This window comes from Patagioenas fasciata, chromosome 1 (genome assembly GCF_037038585.1).
Source record: "Patagioenas fasciata isolate bPatFas1 chromosome 1, bPatFas1.hap1, whole genome shotgun sequence".
Taxonomy (NCBI): domain Eukaryota; kingdom Metazoa; phylum Chordata; class Aves; order Columbiformes; family Columbidae; genus Patagioenas; species Patagioenas fasciata.
Window position 1 is genome coordinate 13434071 of NC_092520.1, and position 21611 is coordinate 13455681.

Here is a 21611-nt window from a genome sequence, read left to right on the forward strand (position 1 = left end):
TTCAGGGCTTTCGGGGGGGAAAAAACACAACACAGATTTATCTAAGTACTTTCACCTAGTTCTGACTGTTAAACAGTTAGCACTGGAAAGCATTGGTTTGTTTCCTGTATCTAACGCCCTGGATTTACACAGCTCTGTAAACTGCAGTTGGACATGAAAGCAATCCAGGAATTTTTGTCCCTTCCTATTAAAAAGTGGTTTCAACATTTAGGGCCATGTTCAAAGTGCTTGTCTCGGGCACCTGGGCTGAGCAAGTCAGCACATCCCTGCTGCCAGCAGGCAAGAGCGGAACAAGGGCTGTGGTCAGAGCCCTGTGCCTCAGGCAGCCACAGCCATTGCTGGCATCTAAATACAAAACTCATTTAAAATCTGAAGAATTCTTAGGTTATTAGGCTCTTTTGTAAAGAAGAGAGAATTTAGATTATTTTTCCCTGTATTCTAAGTGAAAAATTGTCCAAATTGCTGAATGTCTATCTTCAGCTCCTGCAGATGTCACAAGGTGGCGACCTCCAGCTGAGCACCCACACCAGCCAGCTGTCGATGCTGCTCTTCCATTGCTTCTGTTTGAATTTAGGCTTTTGGTTTTAGATTCAAGCAGCAGCAGTTTTAAGTTTGCACACCATTTCTTGTGTTCCAAAGGGCTTGAGCTCCAAAGTGACAGTGCTAGCAGAGAGGGAAGAGACGTACCTGCGGTTTCATCCGGGGGTTCCAGCGGATGTAGTAGCCCACCCACAGCTCGAGGTGCCGCATGCTGGCCACGGGGTACAGGACATGGTTGGAGTAGCTCACGTACAAGGGGTTGGTGAAGTCTTCCAGTTGGCTGTTGATGTAAGACCAAAGCGACACGGTCTTTTTTGGAAGGCTCTGTAAGGGAAGGGGGTAGAGGTGGCTTTATTTCCCATGTGAATCCCAGCAGTTATCTACAAAGTCTAACAACATATACATACGCTTGTCATTAATGCAGACCTAGCTGCCTTTTTGTAGCTTAAAAAATACCCCAACCAACCACATTCTTTTGGTGTAAGGGAAGCAGCTGGGCGCTGGCAGGGACACAGGCAGCCTGGCACAGCCCCAGCCCCTCCTGCCCACCCAGCTGCCAACACAGACTGGGAATCGCCATCAGCGCAGCGAGGGGACACCGGCCCGTGAACTCTGTGCTCCAGTTAAAACTTCGCCTCTTTGAAGTGCTCCTGGAGGACTTGCTGGAGTATTTAATTGCAAAAAATCATTTGACTTAGGCCCTGATCTAGTGGAATAATTAGGCCTGTGAATAGTCCCAGTGAAACCAGCGTTGAAGTGCTTTCTAGATTAAGTGCTTCACTAGGCCTTTAAAAAACCCTCCAAACCCATGTGCAAAGAGCAGGCAGGTTTTCATCTCTGGAAATCACAATTATTCAATCACTGTGGACTCTAGGAGAACAGGGACCCTGATTTTACTACAGTACAATGCTATCAGTTCTGTATTAAATTTTTTATTATTATTTTTAACTGATGTGCTGCCAAATGTGATCACATCAAGTCCACACAGCACTGTCCTCAATGTACCTCTGTGATGTTAAGCTGCAACCTTTCGGTGCCAAAACACTTCATCTTCAGGTAGGTGAGACAGAAGGAGTGTCACCACTTTTCCTTCTGATTCCAGACCAGGTCTGAACAGGGCGGTGTTTGAATGGTCTGAATGTACACATCTATACGTTCCTCCCTCAGCAAACAAACCCCAGCCCAACTGTGGGGTAGAGCTGGCTGCTGGCAGGACCCAGAGGCACGTCCTTCCCTGTACCTGCAGCCCTGTCCTCTCCCGGAAAAACGCAAGCACAGCAAGAACACACATTGACACCAGTTGCTGTCACCTACGTGTGCAGAATGACAGTACGCACTTGGTAGTTAAAAACAACCTAAAAGCACCACTGTGAGGAAAAGGGAGGGCAAAAAGGTAGCGGTTTTCACAGAAGAAGTTGCATTAGACTGGAGTTCAAAGAAAAAATGCATTTCAACTACTTGGGAGACACCAAGAGATATTGAGCCACCAGTGACCAGCTGAAAGCCATGCTGACAGCAGCGGTCTGTCCATTTCATTGCTCTGAAATATGAAGTCTCCAACAGGCAGCGTTTTAAGCTGTTAAGAAAAGGGGTTTGGCATAACCCAGACCTGCATCTACCGCTGTCTGAGCGCTGACAGGACACCTCCTGCAGTACCTGGCCAGCTGAAGCAATCCCAGCCCTGTGCCTCCCCCTTACCTCCTTCACCCGCTGCTGCTCGCTGCTGCACAGGAACGTCCCGAACAAACAGCTGTACAGGTGATCCAGGATGGTTATCAGGAAGTACTCATTGAACTCAAATGCTGTAGGAAACTTCAGACAGAACCAGAAAATTAGGTTGGGATTTTAAAACAGGAACTGCAAATAAACTTCCTCCTGCTTTGTGGTCTTGGTGAGGAGTTGGCCTCACTTCTTTATTTCAAAAGCAGGATCTGTCTCTGTTCTTTCCCTGGCAGAATATTCAGGATCATATATTTTCCTTCCAGGAGAAAGAGTTTCTCTCTTGGAAAGCTGCTTCACATGTGCAGAGAGGAATCTTGAGCAGAAGCCAGAAGTCGGAAGGGTTTGACCGCTGTGTTTATACACACTGGGTGCTGCTCCAAGTGGAAGCTTGCTCTGCTCTGCCTGCCCCTCACACCGGACCACGCAAGGAGAAGGCAAACAAAAGGCTGAAGCACATGTGAAATAACGCATAAAACGAAATGGGAAATTTCCTGGGGCCAAAAGTAAAGGCCCTGTGTGTGTGACACAGCAGGGAGGCACCAGGCAACACAGCTCAGCGGGAGGAACAGGTGTGTGGGCAGGGGCTGTGTTTGCTGTTGATGTTCCATCCAGAAACAACCAGACCCAAGACAGGAAGAACTGAAGCTCCACCAAGGGTCACTAAGAACATGTGCAGTGAACTGCAAAGACATGCTGGGGCCGTGGAGAGGAGAGCAGGAGCTGCAAACTGCCCTTCTCTTCCCAGGTTGCCCCAGCTGTGACATCCCAACCTCGCCAGCTGTGGGTCAGCCTGCCTGGACAGCACGATGAAAGTGACTTTACTGATGGTAAAGCCTCCCTTTCTCTGCTTGGATACAGTACAGCTTCATGTATAGTGACAACTTTTCCATTTCACCTGTTTTAATCCATGATGAGCCTCATTTTTTCAGTAAACTGCCTGACCACAGCTGACATTTGCCATGTGACACTTTCTGTGTCACAGCACACACAAAAAACCTTCCAGGTGCTGCACACCTGGGGAGAAGCCTCCCAACCATAGGGGATTTCTCCCAAACCGTGCCTCTGCCATGCCTGGTCTGAAGTGAGGCACTCGGCTCTGTACGCCATGTACGACTCAGGAGCAGACTGTTTGCCTTCAGAAGTTAGAACGGATCAAACGTACACCTTGCTGCGGGTTTGGTTATAGGATCAGCTGGAGCGGAGGAAACAGGGATCTGCCTGCACGCACCGTGCTACAGACTGACGTGAGCAGTTCATGTCACTCGTGCTTCTGAAGGCAGAGTGGGCTGCTGAGGGTGGCTGGGGCGTCTGTTCCTGCCTGTCACAAATGCAAGGTAGCCGTCCCCTGCGTCAGGGCAGCGCAAGCTGCTTCTCACAAGCTCACATTTATTACAGCAGCACACAGGTAAGCAGCACCCACTAACCAGCTGATCTGACTCAAGCTAACATTGTGGCCTTCCTGTACATGTGCGTGTTGAGGGTCTCTGCTAAAGAGACTCCCAAGAAACTTGTTGTCAGACTCAAAATGAGGAGAAGCCCAGGATGGTGAGCCCATGCATGTCAGCTTGGAAATTACTCCTGTGGCTGGACACCATGCCATGTCATGGTACAGTGGCTTTGTGGACACGTGTCACGCAGCAATTTACCTGTCTTGTCATTTGCCAGACACAGTCAATGAACTGGAGGAAGACAGGAGAGCGATCCGCGTCTGCGTGATTCTTATCTCCATGGCCAACCCTCTGAAACAGAGCAGGACAAAGAACAAGTCACACAGGGCTTCGTGGGGAAACTGCTGGGGTCACCCCTCAGTCACCCCAGCCTTTACCAAGAGCTTTAAAAAAGCTGAAATGAGTCCTGGTTTTGCTTTGTTCATATCAGGGCGTAAAAGAGTAGAGGACAGCTACTCCCTTTGTCTTTGAAGTGAAATTTCTTTATGGGGATATTTTCATGCTAAATTAAAAGAAAAGTTGTTGGAGTAGAAGCTCCAGATGCTATGCTGGCATGGATTTCAGCTAATAGCTAAAGTTCAGAAGAAAAAAAAAAAGAGAATGCTTTTTGCTTTGGTTGCAGCTGTCGTCCTGGCTACTTCAGTAGTACAGCGTGTTAGCTCTGAGCAGTACCTACAGGCACAGCACGCGGCGATAACCGTCACACAACACCTCGCAGCCTCCAAGCGCTGAACAAACACTGTCCCAACCCATCTCCTGCCACCTCCTGAGAGGCAGTGATGGAAGTGTCCCCACAACCGGCCTCCAACCCTGACCGTGCTGTGTGGCCAAGATACGTGAGGCTTGATTCCTTGTAACTATGTGGTACATTAGTGGTTATGTATCACCCAGGAGCTCTAAATACTGTACAAAGACAGAACAAGAACATATAAGTCACAAAGATCCCTACCTCTTCCATAATACTGTTCTCCCCTCACCAAAGGAAACCAACATCATTATCTTCTTTGTATAGACAGGGAACCTAAAATACTCGTCATTCACACACCAGATAACAGTTTTGCTGCAGCAGAAGGTCAGCTGCTTAGTGCCTCCATTTCCCACCTTCCTCAGCGCATCTGACGACACGGCCCACCACTGCACGTGCTGTAAACAGACCTTGTTCTAGCCCTTGCCAAAATTAAACAGCCACAAAAGAAGAGCTATGAGCAAACCAAAACTGGAGCAAAGACTGAAAGAATACTACTGAAGGACCAAACCATAACAAACTGCTGCGTCACGAGTCCCCGAAGCTGCCTCTCTGCCAACTCTAGGGGCACAATCACGAGCTACTCTTTGTCCAGTCTCAAAGCGTTGATCTTTTGCTTAAAAAATTAAAAGCCTCCCCAAAAATAAAATGTGCCTGAAGAAAATGCGAGGTCAAGGCCATAACCAAATTCCCCAGCCTCTTCAGCATTAAGGCATTTGTTAGATTATGGTGTCCAAGCAGTCTCAGAAAATGGACCAAACTGGAAATACCAAAAATACCCTATTGGTCTCTGCCAGCTCACAGCAGAAATGCCTGTTCTGAACCCAAAGCACACTGCTAGCTCAAACCTGAGCAGGGGAACACGACAGATCAGTCAGGCACCTGAGAGGTTTAATACCACCTGTTCCTCATATGTAACCAATACCACCTCCAAGGAAGTTAAGAGATTACTAAAATTACAGGCAGAAAACTATAGCAGCAGCATTCGCCTTTCTTTTGCGAGTTCAACTGGGAGACTTCTCACACGAAAAGCTAAACTCCTTTGAAATTCTTCAAGGTGGACAACAACTTTCTGCTCAGTGCCTTCCAAGGGCCAGTGACTCACCAGCTGAAATCTGTGGCCGAAGCTCAGCCACTCCTTCTCCACCAGCACTTCAAAGCCCCTGATGGTTCGGTAGTAGCCGTCCAACATGAGCAGTGACAGGGAGGTGAGCTGGGCTGTTCGGTCCCAGCCGTCACTGCAGTGCACAACTACAGACGTCTTCCCCGATTCCACCTTGTCGGCGATTCGAAGGGCTCCAGCCAGAATGAGCTGGGGCAAGAAAATAAAACAAAACAAAACACCAACAAGTTACAAAATCTCTCTGGAACACAAACTACAAATGAAAAATGGCTTGTGACAACACAGGACAAACCAAGGGCTCCGTCTGCCTCGAGGAGAATGGTAAATCAGTTCCAACTACTTTATAACTAGGACAGCAAATTGGTGAACACATTTTTTGTTCCAGCAAGATGACAACACATCCAAACTGTAGCACAGGCACAACTCTAGAAGAGCGCCTGCATTAAGCTCAGTCCTTGGACAGACCAGGATTTAAATGCAGGAATGTTCCATGTCTGAATATGAACACAAAATGGCCATTGGCTTGCGACGGGCCCTTTCTGTATTAGCAGGCAGGCAACGTAAGCTGGATGTCTTTAGGGAAAAAAAAAGCTTAGTTTGAAAACCAACATCTGTAAAAGCTGAAGCATTTTGCCCTGCTCATTCTAGTTCTGCTTGGATTCCTGACAGGCTGATGGGCCACAATCTCCCAACATCTGCTGGTCTGGACCAGGCAGCGATGCCAGGACATCGAGGATCCCTGAGCCAAGAGCTTGGAAACTCAGGGACTCCTGTGCTCTGACCAGGGCTTTCACAGTTATACATTCCCCAGGAACACACTTCACTTCCAAAACACCATCTTTCAGTATTTCAACGCCCTCCCTCATTCCTCTTCCCATCTCCTCAAAATTGCCCGTTCCAAGAAACTGTGGTTTTAGTTGTTTTCAAATTAAAAACAAATTCTAAGCCTTTAAATTTCTCCTGAATTGAAAATCCAGCACTGGAGTTGGCTCTGGATACATCTCCCAGTGAACAGACTGGTAGGGACTTGTGGTTACTCAGCCACATGCAGTGGGTGCAGACATACCCACCTTGATATGCTCCAGCCAGTGAGTTGACTCTAAGTTAGACAGCCAGTGAGTCTCCTCGATATTGGGATACACAATTTCTTTCAGTTTTCTCAGTGATTCTCTCATAACATGAATATTGTGAATGTCCAGGAACACTAATTCTGCATTCTGATAGGCATCCTCACTCTCATAGCCACCTCCTTTAGCCTGAAGAACAAAATCCACATAAAGATCATTAAGCAAAAACCTATTTTATATTTTATCACAATCGTTTGTTCTGAGTAAATATCAGCTGACAAAATACCACTCATTGTGCTATCTAAAGCAGCCAGAAAACATTAGATTTATCTTACAACTGGGAACAAACATGTACATCCACACACTTTGTGTCTCTTTCCTGCAACAGTAATGAATGCTATAATTTTTACCAAAGAATATCACATTACAAGCCTTCTTTTTCTCTGTAATTATCATTTATCCCCATTCAAGCTGCTGGCTCATTAGATTCACTATTCTGTCATTTACAAATTTACCATACTACTCTAGAGAAGTATATCCCACACAATAATTGCCTCTCCTAAGTAGCACAAAAGACAGATTAGAAAAAAAAAAAGGAAAAAAAAATCAGCTTTAGTGCAACAAAGCAGTTCTACCATTAAAATAGAGTGATGGAATAAGACATAACAGCAGGAAGAACACAGCAACGTTCCTAGACATTAAAGATCCCTGGCATTTTGAAATAAAAGATCACGATGCCTGATTTTTGGAAGTGCTGAGTAACTGCTGTCCCATCGGGGTTAACAGGGACAGTTCTTTCAGCCATGTGAAGTGAAAAACGATGATACACAAGACCCAGAGTGCTAGAGTCTGACCTCAGTATGACTCTGATTTTTCCCTTCCAATCTCATTTCATGTCGTGGATTGATCCAAACGGACCTTGCATAGTCACACTGATATCTACTGCTAACAGTGCAGGTGTAAAAGTCTTATAGAGAATCAGATCATTGCACATGAATCTCTTCATAGTAGAAAAGGAACAATTTGAAATGGGGGTGGGAAAAGTGCTCTACACAATTACGTTCCTGCCTCTTGACAGAGGAAAAAGCACCTGACCTTATTGGCTACAGCATTCACACTGGGCCTTGCATCAAAGATGAAGATTTTATGGGACTGAGCGTTAGAATCCATGATGGCTTGAAGGTACTTTTCATCTTCCTTGCTTCGCTTGCCGCTCACTCCCACCATTGGCTGGCTACAGCGAGTGATCGTCGCTTGACTTTCTGGGTGAATCCATGACAAAACCTCCAGAAACAGATGAAAAAGAAGAGAAGGAAAAGTGAGATTCATTAAACCAGTGAAGTGTTTTGCCTGTAATTGCTTGTGCTGGAATCCTGACATGTATTAGCTGGTTCCAGAAAGCTGGATTCTATTACATCATGATTAAATGAAAAATCCTCTTCTGTCCTTACTCATTCACTCTGGTGGCATTCCCAAAGTTTGAACAAACAAGAGGTGACCAACTAGGTTTAAATCTGACTTCTAAATATGATGCAGACTGTTTACTCACTGTTGTGTGAGTCACAAACACACCTTCTCGCTCTGCAGCCATTTGGCTCTGCCTCACTCTACATTACACCATGTAAAAATTAAGCACTTTAGGGAAGGATTGAATTTTCTACAGGCTTATTTTTCAGTTAGCACTGAACTAATCATAACAATGTGTTTTGTCTTAATTTAATAAATATTTCCACCAAGAATATCACTAGGTACTCCTCTATCCTGAAAGTCAGTGTAGGCCAGACGATTGTAAACAATCTAATAGGGTTTGTTTGTGTTTCCCCAGAACCAAACTAAGATTCGGCCTGGGTAGCACTAAGTTATCTTATCTTCTCATTTTGGTTTAGTCTACATCTCTTTCACAACAGTAGTTTCAGCAGATAATGCTGCTTTCTAACTCCTCAGACATGTCACTGTCACTTTTATTATCCATTGACCATTTATTTGCTCCTTGGAATCCACTCAGCCTGATTTCAGCATTATTTATGGCCCAAAGGTATGTAACAACTCCACATCAAAGCGGCTTCTTTTGTCACACTCACTGGTATGCGTCCTCTTGATCTAAAAGATGCTACTCTCTTTAATTCTTCATCGGGAATGTTTACGGGCACAGCTAGAATGGCAGGGTATGTATCACACAGCTCATAGCGCTCATTCATCTTGGTCAGCCTCCAGCTTTCATTGGGAATCCCCTGAAGAGGAAACCACAGCAGGTTAGCAAATGACTTACTCTGAGACCTCAGCACAGTTAAACCTCCAGACCTGAAATTCAAGACAACTTCTGTTAATGAAGGACATTTAGAACTGGAACTGCATTATCTTGGTAACTTGCATTTCACACCTCTACCCAGAGAGGCAGAAGTTTTGTTCAGGTCACTGAAGAACAGGAAAACTAGAAGTCTGCAGGCAGGCTCACCTATGGCAAAGGAACTGTGGAGGCTACAGATGTGCAAACACGTTAGAGATGCTCTCAGGGGAATCACCTGTACCTCCTGGTCCCATCACAATGCTTACAGGAGACCCGGGAGCAGGACTGAACGGGTGACCCACAGCCCCCACTCCTCTCTCAGCACTTGGCTCAGATGTGGTGGGTGGAAACTGAGGATGGAAAGCAAAGTTACCAGATGGGATGGAGGGGAAGACAGAAGGGAGAACAGGCAGTAAAACACCCCCAAAAAAATAAATCTGTTTTGAGCCCTGTTTAGTGTTTGTGGCACAGCTGTGCAATCTCCTAAAAACACCAGAAACCTAGTAAGTGTTATGTCCCTAGCTTTGTGACTGTTTGTGATATGGACAGTGATGTGTAGCTCCCATGTTCCTCTCAGACCAAGCTCTATGGCTGTACTGGTCTGACTTGGGCTGGAAGAGCAGGGAAGGAACCTCCACACGCACATCACCAAGCTCAGCGTGCCCTGATTGGGAAGCAACTCAACAGCTTCCCAGAGGAAAACCTCCAGGTAACACCAGAAGCACAATGGAGATGGTCCTGCCAACCTGCAGACTTAATCTGGCTGACGCTAGGAGTCAACAGATGAGAACAGTGATGTTGCTGCCACGTGCCTACAAGGAGAAGTTTAAACACTTGGTGCAGCCAGGGCAAGCACCAACACAAAGCATCTCTGAGGGGAAGGCAGATCTACTACAGCTCCTGTGAGCACTGAATATGGCCAGACTGTTAAGCAGAGTCTGATTTAGAGGAACATCCATCAGCTCTTAAAGCAATACATGATTTTGTTCTTGCCCTTCATTTTAAAGAGGGTGGTGGGACACTGATTACTGCTGTCGCAGCTCCCTCGGGAAACAGATAATGAATCTAAAGCAAGTCAGATGAGCTGTGGCAACAAGGGTTGACCCACACAGACTGCAGCCAGCTCCCGGTCACAGCAGTGAGTCACGCTGCCAGAACAGGCCATGGTTAGAAATATGAGGGGAGGACACACCTGTCTAACACCAGTCACACCCTGCTTGTGAACCACGCCAGGGCCCTCCCTGGGACAGAAATGTTACAACAAGGAATCAGCAGAGCTGCCAGGATCACGAGTACCCAAAGGAGAGCTATTTTCAGCACTGCTTGGAGCCAAAGAAGTGGCAGAAACGGGCGTCAAACAGTGTGTATCCACAGTCCAAGCTTACTGACAGGTAAAACATGCTCAGAGGTCTACCTGCTGTACACAGCAAAGACAGAATCTCTGGGATCCACCAGCTCTGCTGTGAACCAGGGAACAGCAAGACTTGTGCTCTTAGGTGTCCACCAGCTGTGATCAAACTGGTTACTACCTGGAAGTGAACTAATGGCAAATGACTAATTTGTTCTCAGTACTGTCTTAGTAAGTACTGCAGTGTATTCAGCAGCAATGCTTGGAGAACTCACCTCTCCCAAATCTGCATTAGAGCTCTGCTGTTGGCACACTCATGGCAAGAAGAGCTCCTTTTTGTTCTACCCTACAGCTCTGCTAGCACTCACTGAGAAGATCAAGCAGTCACTGTCACTGAAAATCATCCTCGTCACTGCATGGGGCAGAACAGGTTAAGCACATGCTGCTCGGTCCAGAACCAGTATCTCCAAAGTTCCAGGTCTTTCAGCTGACACCATGACAAATTCAAATGAAATCTTTTCTCCGCAAGAGCCCAGACCAGGAAAATCCATGACAACTCCTCAAAGAAAGAAAAGATGCTGCGTATCAGCATTTAAATTTCATTTGAATCACAGGGAATATCTGCTTTCCCCAGCACAGGAGCTCTGAATCACAGCACCATCCAGAGGGCCTTGGATTCAGTTCCTAAGGACTCACAGCAGGCAGAAATAAGCAAAGCAGGCTAGAAAAGGAGGTGAATTTGCATCTTCCCAGGACATTTGCCATGATGAAGTGTATCTTGTGCATTTATTCATGCTCCTTCAGATTTGCGCTCTCTGCAGCTGGAATCAATAGGAAAAGCTAAACATGATATAAAGCACATTGGTATTTCCTCATGTAGGATACATTTCACTGCTTCCTGGAAAGCTGTAAGCACCCAACAGCCCACTATCAGACCAATGCAAGTATTACAGATGTAACCCAAGAAGCCTTTGCAGGCTCAGGAGCAGCTCGGGAAGCCCCTGCCCGTGCACCTGCAGCACAAACCCCGGCATGTCTCGCTAGCAACAGGGGTGATGGTCCTGAACCTGCCAGGGAACGTGGCTGCTGGTGTCCAAGTTAGTGACCAGAGCATGCAGCCCCAACCAGTGCACAGGGTCTGTCTTCTCCAGGTACACTAACACCATTAGTAGACCCTGATCTCAGGGGAACTCACATGTTTGGTTGCTGGCAGAGGGCAAAGTCACAGAATCACAGAATCATTGTGGTTGGAAGAGACCCTCGGGATCATCAAGTCGAACCATAACCTAACTCTAGCACTAAACCATGTGCCTAGGAGCCTCATCTATACATCTTTTAAGCATCTCCAGGGATGGTGACTTCGCCACTTCCCTGGGCAGCCTGTTCCAATGCCTGACAACCCTTTCCGGGAAGAAATGTTTCCTGATATCCAACCTAAACCTCCCCGATGCAACTTGAGGCCATTTCCTCTTGTCCTATCACTTGCTACCTGGGAGAAGAGACCAACACCCTCCATGCTACAACCTCCTTTCAGGTAGTGGTAGACAGTGATAAGGTCTCCCTTCAGCCTCCTTTTCTCCAGGCTGAAGAACTCCAGTTCCCTCAGCTGCTCCTCATCAGACTTGTGCTCCAGGCCCCTCACCAGCCTCATCGTGCTCCTCTGAACGCTCTGCAGTGAGGAAGGCAACATGGCCACATCTACAGTTGTAAATCAAATATGGCCATGACCGCTCTCACCGAGACCAGCTGGCACAGGCCACCTCACACCCATACTATTAAATTCCTTTATCCTCAAAATGGCAGTTTGTCCAGACTGCCCACTGGTGATCAGATTCTGAAATGTGCCGAACTTGGCGAAGTTTGGCCAGCTGGCCTTGCAGCCCTCTCTCCTCTCTGCTCCACGAGGGCCCAACTGTCTCTTCCAGGCCCCAGCTCTGATGTGGCCCAGGTGCACAACCACGGCTCAGACCGCCAAGGACGCTGCAAAGCCATGAGAAAGAGCTGTGTGAAAATACATAGAAAGACAAGAAATGTAAAATTGCAGACAGAGGAAGAGGATCGTTGAGATGGGGATCACTCGTAGCTCAAGATTTCAAGGGAAAACAATATCATGAAATAGTATGAAGTCCAAAAGGAAAAAACTGTGAGTCTACTAGGCAGTCACTGGTGAGGACCAACAGCCAGGTCACCTGTGTGCTGGTGTTGACATGACCGGTGGGGAACAGCAGCAACAACCCAACAGAGGGGGATGCAGATGCTGATACTTCTCTGACCGGTGCCTGCCTGGCCAGAAAAGTCTCTTCAGATGCCTTCTCGGACGTGGTGAGTACTAACACTCAGCCTAGTAGCTAATTAAGTCCCTGGTATCTTTTTTGTCTGTTAGCCAGTAAATAACTGCTTTATGCTTCACCCTGCATGCAGCCTGCTGGCAGTGTGTCTTTGTGCATGGCCAAAGATGCCCAAACACACTCAGGAAAGGGGCAGTAACTGCCTGGACTGAAGCTATGCCAGGAACTTGCAATAAAGGTGTCTCAGTGCTTGGGAACATTCCTTACGACTGGATTATCTAACCATGGAGACACAACTTTCGTGTCGCCTCCACACACAAACCAGACTTGGTTTCCCTCTGGACAGTCATTCATGCCTTACTTCAATGACCTGTGCTCAGTTATCACTTGATCTACGCACATTGTAGGTACATACAAAATGTGGGTAAATTTAGCAACTGTGCATTAAATCGATACTGGCAAGAGTTTGGCAGAGGAGTGACACCGTCCCACTCTCCCTTCACAGCTTTGCCAACATACCAAGTGCTGCCTTGTGGCTCCTGCCATTTGCAAACTGGGCATCATGCAGCATCTTTCTTTTGAGGAGAGACTGAGAGCTGGGTCTGTCCAGCCTAGAGAAGGCTGAGAGGGGACCTCATTTATGCTTACAAATACCTCAAGGGTTGGTGTCAAGAGGATGGGACCAGACTCCTTTCAGTGGTGTCCGGTCAGAGGCAACAGGCACAGACTGAAGCACATGAGGTTCCATCTAAACATGAGGAGAAACTTCTTTACTTTGAGGATACCAGGGCCCTGGAACAGGCTGCCCAGAGAGGTTGTGGAGTCTCCTTCTCTGGAGACATTCAAACCCACCTGGACACATTCCTGTGTGATCTGCTCTGGTGAACCTGCTTTAGCAGGTGGGTTGGACTGGATGATCTCCAGAAGTCCCTTCCAACCCCAACCATTCTGTGATTCTGTGACAGACAAAGGAGTTTGTTTGTTTGCAGCGAAAAGCTGTTGAAGACACAGCACATGTTTAAGCTTAAGCACATGAGGATCTTTCACTGACTGGAAAAAAATAATTTCCTTGCTGGAATTACACAAAGTCACATCTCTCTCAGGGATCCAATGGACCAATTCTGAGCTCAGCCACGCGGGTGCACCCTGAGCTGCCGCAGACACTGCAGGAGGGTCTGGAGGTACCACCAGTTGTGCCTCTCAAACTCAGTTTGAGCCATGAGATACCAAGAGGCTGAGCACACGAGCTCTGGTGCATCCCTGCACCAACATGGGACACAGCAGCCAGAGCCGAGCTGGTCCCCCCGCCATGCACTCAGCTCAGGTTGTGTCCCCTCAGTACAAGAGAGCTGGGATCCGCGTTGCAGTAGAGACGTACTTACTAGAAACAGGACCTCAATTAAACCATGGGGCATCTAATATTTTACTCCCTTCAGTTACACTCAACAATCTTTTGCAGGATGCTGTTCTAACGCTCTGTCTTTCCCACTTTGCTTGTATGCTAATGCTGGGCACTTCTTTTATCCTCAAAACAGGTCAACCCCTCTTCTGAATTATTAATTTCTGTATGTTTTCTCTGAGCCTGTACTGTGTCTCTCTAGTACATATGACCAGAGCACAGGATTAGACAAGAATGACATCTGCAGGGAAACATCACACATTTCCAGCTTCATAACGCCTTGTAATTTTTTCCAAATGCTCCCCACCTTGTCAAGGAAAATGAAAACTTCAAGTTATTCCAAAGGCATCTCAAGGCCCTTTGGTTTCAACTGAGTCTTATTCACTTTGCAACTCCGTTTCATACTCTGCCAGTCTGTGTGTAATAAAAATCAGAGAGTAATTTCAGTTTTAAATTTCATTTGCACATGTGATTCCATTTACTGACTAAATCCCAAACCTCTCTGCGTTCCTTTTGTTCTCTACAGGTTGTTTATTACTCCCCATAGCTTTACAGAAACACAGATTTTTAATAAGTTACATATTTCCATATTTCCCAAGCACACTAACACAGAAGTCAGAGGTTTACTGGATATCTTTCCTAACTGCTACAATCTCTATCACATCAACACACTTATATTAATCTGAAAAAAGATTATAATAAATAAATCACACCACAGGCAAATTTCCCATATATACAAGTGTAGACATAGATCTTCCCATGGATCTTACTCTAAAGGTCTTTTCTGGATGCCTGGTAGTTGGCTTCTGCTTCTGCTTCGCTCCCCTCTCTCCATGTTCCTGCTCCCTCAGGGCACTGACTGACCTGGCCTAAGATGCACCAAGTTAGTGTCTGGCCACATGGAGCTGCTTATACCCTAGGCCAGATCTTCTCTAACAGTTTTTAAACCGATTCCAAGAGGTCTTGCAGATAGTGCATATGTCCTGCTTTTCTGTTTCTGATCACAAATCACACCGTCAGCGACGGGTAATCTCATTATCTGATTCAATGATGCCAGTTTTGTTTCACTGTTAACGAATCCCTGTTGCCATTTCAGGACATAATACTGATTTACTGTAGTATTTGTTATTGTTTTAACAGAACCTGGTTGGATTAAGAAAAAAGGCTACGACATCCACACAGATAAAAAGAACATCTATAGTTATAAATGCTGAAATTAAGTAAACAGACTGAAATACCTAGAAGTTTTGGAGGGGACATAAAGCTTCATACTGCAGGACCTAAATCAACTCTAATGAAAGTAATGGAATTCTCTTCCTGGCCAGATCACAAAATAAACATCTACTGTAGTATGGTTTGCCTCCTCTTCAGCAGCTGGCATTGGTCACTTCTGCAGATAAGCTACTGGAACAGACAGATTGTGTGATCTGGAATGGGAACGACTGTGTCCCATCATGGGTGAAATTCGGATAGGCCACGGCTGCAAAAACTCCTGGTTTTGATTGATTTTTGCAGTTCCCAACGTAAGCAAATGACTGGGGGCTTCCACATATGGACATAAGTGTGGTTTCTTGACATAAAAGCAGTCAGGCTAAGTTTTTCCTGAGTGCTCAAAAATGACACAAAAGCAGGTAATGACAAAAGAAGCACACGCTGCAGCACTGTCTCCATCGTGACATGTTTTACACACAATGGTGCTACCTCATGTGACCACAAGCAAAGACGTCATGGCCCAGAGTCCCATTTTCTTTACAGAAAGGCCAAGAAGAGCTGCAAATCACATGCATGTGAATATATGTAAGCTTTCACTGTGTAACCAAGCTCCTGCCAAATTTAAGGTACAACCAATTACAATATAAAAAGTAATATGGATAGAAAAGCTTGTATTCTAAGAACAGACATGCCAACATTAAGAAACTGAAGTAATTTACCTTGAAATTCTCAAGGGTCACCCTTCCTTTTTTCCAGGTATTGGAAAAAAACCTTGTGCATTTAACCTTTTTTAAGTGAAGACTGGCTAAGTGAATGCTGTGCTTTTTAATGGAGATTATTTTGACAGCACAGGTATTCTTTAGTCTTACTCCAAAGTTCTCAGTCCTGTAAAGAAACATCTTTCCTACACAACTTGAGCTGCAGATTCTCCTTTATAAACAGATGATTCCTTAAATTTAACTACCAAGAGAGAGGTAAATTCTAAACAAAATAATAAGCACTGCATTATCTGGTCTTATTAAAGTTATCCTTAGATACAATGTGTGTCGTTGATTACAAATGACTGGAGTTTGTCTCTAATAGGAGACATACACATTTTTGCAACCAAGACAGTGGAGGCAAGATACATCTCACTTTCAATTAGCAGCCTGGAAGCCTGCAATATATCTCAGGCAGCTATTTTTGGACGGAACAAATCACCCCCAACAGTGAAGCACTCTCTCCCCATCTGTTAATGACAGGCCTAGAAAACCAATTTAGAAGGCATGCCCAGCTTTTAGAAGACTAAAGCTAGGAAAATTAATCCCTTCCTTAGGTTTTGGATGTCAGGAATCAGATGAGCAACTAGGCTAGGACAGATGTCTTGTTTTGGTCTGTTTTATGGGAAAGACCCAAATAAATCTTTAAATTACATGCTTGTAAATTCCTTGATTTTACAAAGGAAAATTTGTTTTATCCAGGCAGACCTGAATGAAACAAAAGTTTACTGTGTCCAGGGCAAAACTGTCACCAAATTGTGCTGTTTCCTCAACTTGAGAATTTTATGACAAGAGTGATTTAATTATAAAAAACAAAATTCCTCCATCTCCTCCACTAAGGAGGACCACTCAAGTTTTTATTGCAGTATTCCTAATTGTCAGCCTACCACTTCATAACCATTAACACCTCTGACTGGTTTATTCCGGACACGCTACAACTGTCTGTTCCAAGCTATGGCAAATCACAACACTCTCTAGGTTGATCCCTATGCTGATTCCCCAAGAAAATGAAAGCATTCTACATGTATTTTTTTTTACCTTCCAAGTTCCTGTTTGAGATATCTTACAGAAAACTGTAAAGAATTAAAACCGATCCAAACAAAAGCTGAGGTGTGAAGCTCAACAATGGGATGTCTGTACCCGCAAATGCACGCTCTGTTCCTCACAGCCAGCAGCAGCTGATGAAGCCAGAGCACTAATTTTTTCTACCAAAGCCTAAAATCAGCTCTCTGCAGCCTGAGTGATCTCCATCAGTGGATGTTACTGTCTCTGAAACTGTACTGTCATCAGTCACTGCAATGTGAGAACAATGTCCTAACCCAGTCTGCACAACATTTGTAAGCAGCATCATTCTCTGTTCCATACGACCTGTAATTATATCGCTGCACAAAGCCTCACTTCTGCAATGCAGAGAGGATGAGGAAGGACATGGCACAGTACCTACCTGCCTCTTGTACTCCCAAGTGGGGTCATACACCTTCCATCCATTTTCTGGGAAAACCTCTTTGTACTCAAATGCAAAAAGTGGCTGAAAGAAAGAAAATTTATCATTAAGAGCCCGCTTAGAGCCCATTTCCAGGATGTCTGAGATCTCAAATACTACGTCATGACTCATTCTTCTTTTTCCCATTACACTGCTTTTCTTCTAGGGGCTTTGTGAAAAAAATTAACATGCTCGCTGCAGCAGGTAATTACAACAACATACCTTCCTTCATACCCCTGATCTTGCTTGTCTGTTACCTGGTACTTCATGGACAAAAGAGTCTCTTATTAAAGAGAGAAATAAAAGACTATTTGGGCAAGAATGCTTTTACATATTAAGCACTAGATCCTTTCAAGCCGTATTTGAAGCAACAACTGGAGTGTCATAACGTAACAGAGACGACGAACTGCAATCCAGATTTGGGGCAGCGCTGTCACCATTAGCTGTAAACTTCTGATGGATGTGTGTTTTGAATACCTTCCCTCTGTTATATGGAGGTATCGGTAAGTCAGTCTCCATGCACTAAGGAATCCAGCCTCACAAAGCAGACTTTTCCTGTTTTCTATACAATCTAAAATCCCACAGAATTAATTCCAAATCCGATTTTAGAAAAACAGCATTTCTCCCCCTTCAACTAAATGCACCCCATGCGAATACTGTACCAGGTAGATGAGACTAAACAAAACGGCCTACTGCCACTTTGTGTCTTTTAGTGAAAACTGAAAAGAAAATACTTACCAGATTATTTGAAACTGGAAAAGCATATTTCATTAGGTTCTCAAATATGGACCGTCTAGTTCTCCCTTCAGGTTTATGAGCAAATCGCAAGTTTCGAATATCCTAAGAAAAAAAGAGGGAGATCAAACTTCAGATTTCCAAACCACTTCAAAATCCCAAAACAATCCAAAAGTCAGCATTCAAAACACGGTCACATCACAATGCTCTTTCTAGCACTGACTTAATATTGTACTTTCAACACTGTCGTAGTGCAACTCAGGGCTCCAGTGGTTGTCTGCAGCCCCCAACAAAGCTTACCACAACTGCAGAGGAGCAGAGGACGGGCACAAGCGCACCTGACACAGCATCTTCCCTTCACATGAAGCCTTCTACCTGCTGAAAGTCTAGAGGAGAGCCTCACTCAGGGACAAACCACCGCTGATGGACAGCTGGAAGGGACCTGTCTCACCAAGTAGAGCTCCATAGAGCTACTGCACACAGGGAGCCCAAGTCCCGCTGGTTTGGTGCAAAGCAACTACTACCATCTCCGTTTAAAGCTTTCATCTCTCAGAGCACTCAAGAGGATGTCTTGAAACTGAGAACTCCGCCACTTTGCACAGCAGCACAGTTTCCACAAAGAGTGGTAACCCATGACCTCCTTTCCATACTCATCTACAAAATCAAATTCAGAAACTAAATAAAGCACCTCTAAAGTGTCAAGATTTTCCAGCCAAGCCTACAACTCAGAGACTTCTAGTAAACAGTTTAAAAGGCACCAGTAGGAAATAAACTATCAAGTTCAAGCATATGAAGATGGTACAGCAGGTGAGAGAATGAAATAAACAGCTATGGACTTCACTGTCTCGCAAGACTGAGAGAAGGTAACTGGTCTGAGAGAACATTTCAGGATGCATAAGCTGTATCTGTACTGCTCTGCTACCACACGAAACTGTTGTGCATATCCTAGGCCAAGCAGGCTGGCATATATATATATACTGTATAAGGGCAAGATACTTATTGTATAGTTTGTCCCTGGGTTTCCCGCCCAGGGAAACAATGTAGTTCACTCCAAACTCGACCACGTATGCAAATTTCCATATAGTCAAAATGGCTGAGGATTAGGAATCCAGATCAAAACATGCAACAAATCAGCCTGCCAGCAGAAGCACCCCTGCATTAGCCAGGGAGATCACGACTGCAGGAGGAGGAGGGAACAGCTGGATGATTTGGTACAGATTTTACCAACAGCTCTTGACTCAGCACGCCCACAGCTTGAGCGTCTGCGCAGCTTCCCAGTGCCTCAAGATCACAGCGGCAACCAGAGTAGTTTGGCACTCATTTTCATTCCTCCAACTGCCCTTATCCAGAAAACAGCATCCTCTCAGCCCTGAGAGGGCTCTGACGAGAGCTGTGAGCAGTCCAAGACCTACAAGGTTTAGAATCCAGCTCTCCCCACGTGGCCACCACAAGAAGAAGAAGGGCTATGCCCTGGTCAACAGCAGAGGTGTGCATTTAGGACTGGAGACGGTGGCATTATCTACTCTGTGGGTCTACAGTAAGCAGACATGAGGAGGTGAATGGTTAATTTTTATTGAAGTTTGTACTTTCAATGTTCCCAAGGGCTCTCAAGAGGCACATGTGAAATATGAACTGCCTTGAAAGAACAGCCTCTAGGAGGACTGAAGGCTACTTGCTAGACCCTCACCACCAAGCACAGCAGCACGTGAACACCAGCTAACAATTTAGGGGGAAACGTGCCCCTTTCTTGCTCTTGAAACATGAGTGAAAGGCATCCTGTGCAATGGATGTGTGAAAGGCACAATGACGGGAGTCTTCCTGCCACAGCCCAGTGTGCAGCCCGAAGAACTGCAGGCCTAGGCTTCCACTGTGAGGAAGAGTCATTACATAGCACAAAGCCTGAATAAAGGTTTGGATCTTGTCTTGAACCAGTGGAGCTGGAGAATCCTGAAAATTACTTCTAAAATCAGACGGTTTTTGAAGCGTGTGAAGCCAGACTGACCGAAACGTTTTGCAGAACTTCCTACAGTACTACAGAGAAAACCTTTTAAAATCTATGTTCCCCTTCCCCTATTGTAAAAAACACAGATAAAAGTTTACCTTGCATACAATCTCCAGCCCGTACGAATTCTCACCACGACTGGAAGCACCTCCAATTTTCTCCACTCTGTTGATCACACCTAAAGATGCATCTAGGACAAAAGGAGGGTCCTGTAGACAGTTGAAATTTGTGAGTTTAAAAAGGGGAGGGGGGAAAAGTCCCCAGCTCCTGCTCCCTTATGCTTACAATCCCAAACATATAACTGTGATTCACACAGAATTATTGTCAAACACCATCCAGGTCTAAAGATTGAATAGCCAACAAAAGCAGATGATTTCAAAAGCTTACCCGTTCCATGCTTTTAAAATACAGTCTATAATTGGTAACAGTAAGGGTTCCTCTGATCGCTCCAGTGAAGGGGCAGATGTAAGTAACATCCTTAGCTTAAAAAAAAAGAAAAAAAAAGGTTGTTAATTTCACTGTTAATTTATGGGAGAAAAATTATGACAACAACAACATTTGGGGGTTCTACTTTTAAGGTTATGAAATGAAAACAAGTTTAATCCGAGTTTCTAGCCTAGAGCTAACATGAAAGTTTCAGTTCTGTGGAAGAGGTAAGAGCTTGGGTATAAACTAAACTCCAGGCAAGTACCATCACCTGGAATCCTGTATTTGCACAGAACTGTTACCCCTGCAAAAATGACCAGATTTGGCTGCAAACTCTTTAGTCTCACTGAGTAATGCATTGCCAGTAGCTGAGAACACCAGGCAAAAAGAGGAGGAGATGATTCCTCCCCGGATGCACACATTTGAAGCTGATAACAATCTGCATAAAAGCTAAGGATCATCATTAAGCTGGTTTGCACCACCAAGGACAGGAGAAGGCAGTTCTACATGTGGCTTTTAGGATACCCAAGTCCCTCTGCACACCCTTGCACACAAAGTCAGCCCCAGGATGCAGGTCCTCATGCTAAAAGCCAGCGGAGCTACAGCAATTTCATAGCATCATAGAACACGTTGGGTTGGGAGGACCTTCAAAGCTCATCTAGTCCAAGCCTCTGCAATGAGCAAGGACATCTTCACCCAGATCAGGCTGCTCAGAGCCCAGTCCAGCCTGGCCTTGAATGTCTCCAGGGATGGGGCATCTACCACCTCTCTGGGCAATCTGGGCCAGGGTTTCACCACTCTCAGTGTAAAAAATTTCTTCCTCATGTCTGGCCTGAATCTCCCCTCCTTCCGTTTAAAACCATTGCCCCTTGTTCTATGACAACAGGCCCTGCTTCCAGCAGCCAGGAATCTGTGTAGCACCCAGCTGCCACTGATTTTAAGTCTGAAGTCAGCGATCAAGTTACTCTGCAACAGTGCAATTATTTTCAAGCCTGAGTGACGGTGACTCAAAACAGTCCCCTTCTTAA

The 21611-nt window shown here is 45.4% G+C and overlaps 1 protein-coding gene across 2 annotated transcripts in view; it reads right to left on the minus strand.

Moving 5' to 3' along the window:
• The window catches only part of MTMR2 (myotubularin related protein 2), a 64990-nt gene that overhangs the window by 2243 nt on the left and 41136 nt on the right, over positions 1 to 21611 (minus strand). For both annotated transcript variants that reach the window (XM_065832242.2, XM_071803545.1), the window contains 11 exons: positions 20545 to 20639; positions 20256 to 20366; positions 18159 to 18260; positions 17382 to 17465; positions 8727 to 8876; positions 7741 to 7929; positions 6649 to 6834; positions 5561 to 5767; positions 3909 to 4001; positions 2239 to 2352; positions 688 to 864 (listed from right to left, as the gene is read on the minus strand). In XM_065832242.2, the coding sequence (XP_065688314.1) occupies positions 688 to 864; positions 2239 to 2352; positions 3909 to 4001; positions 5561 to 5767; positions 6649 to 6834; positions 7741 to 7929; positions 8727 to 8876; positions 17382 to 17465; positions 18159 to 18260; positions 20256 to 20366; positions 20545 to 20639 (1508 nt within the window). The remainder of the gene's footprint in view (positions 1 to 687; positions 865 to 2238; positions 2353 to 3908; positions 4002 to 5560; positions 5768 to 6648; positions 6835 to 7740; positions 7930 to 8726; positions 8877 to 17381; positions 17466 to 18158; positions 18261 to 20255; positions 20367 to 20544; positions 20640 to 21611) is intronic.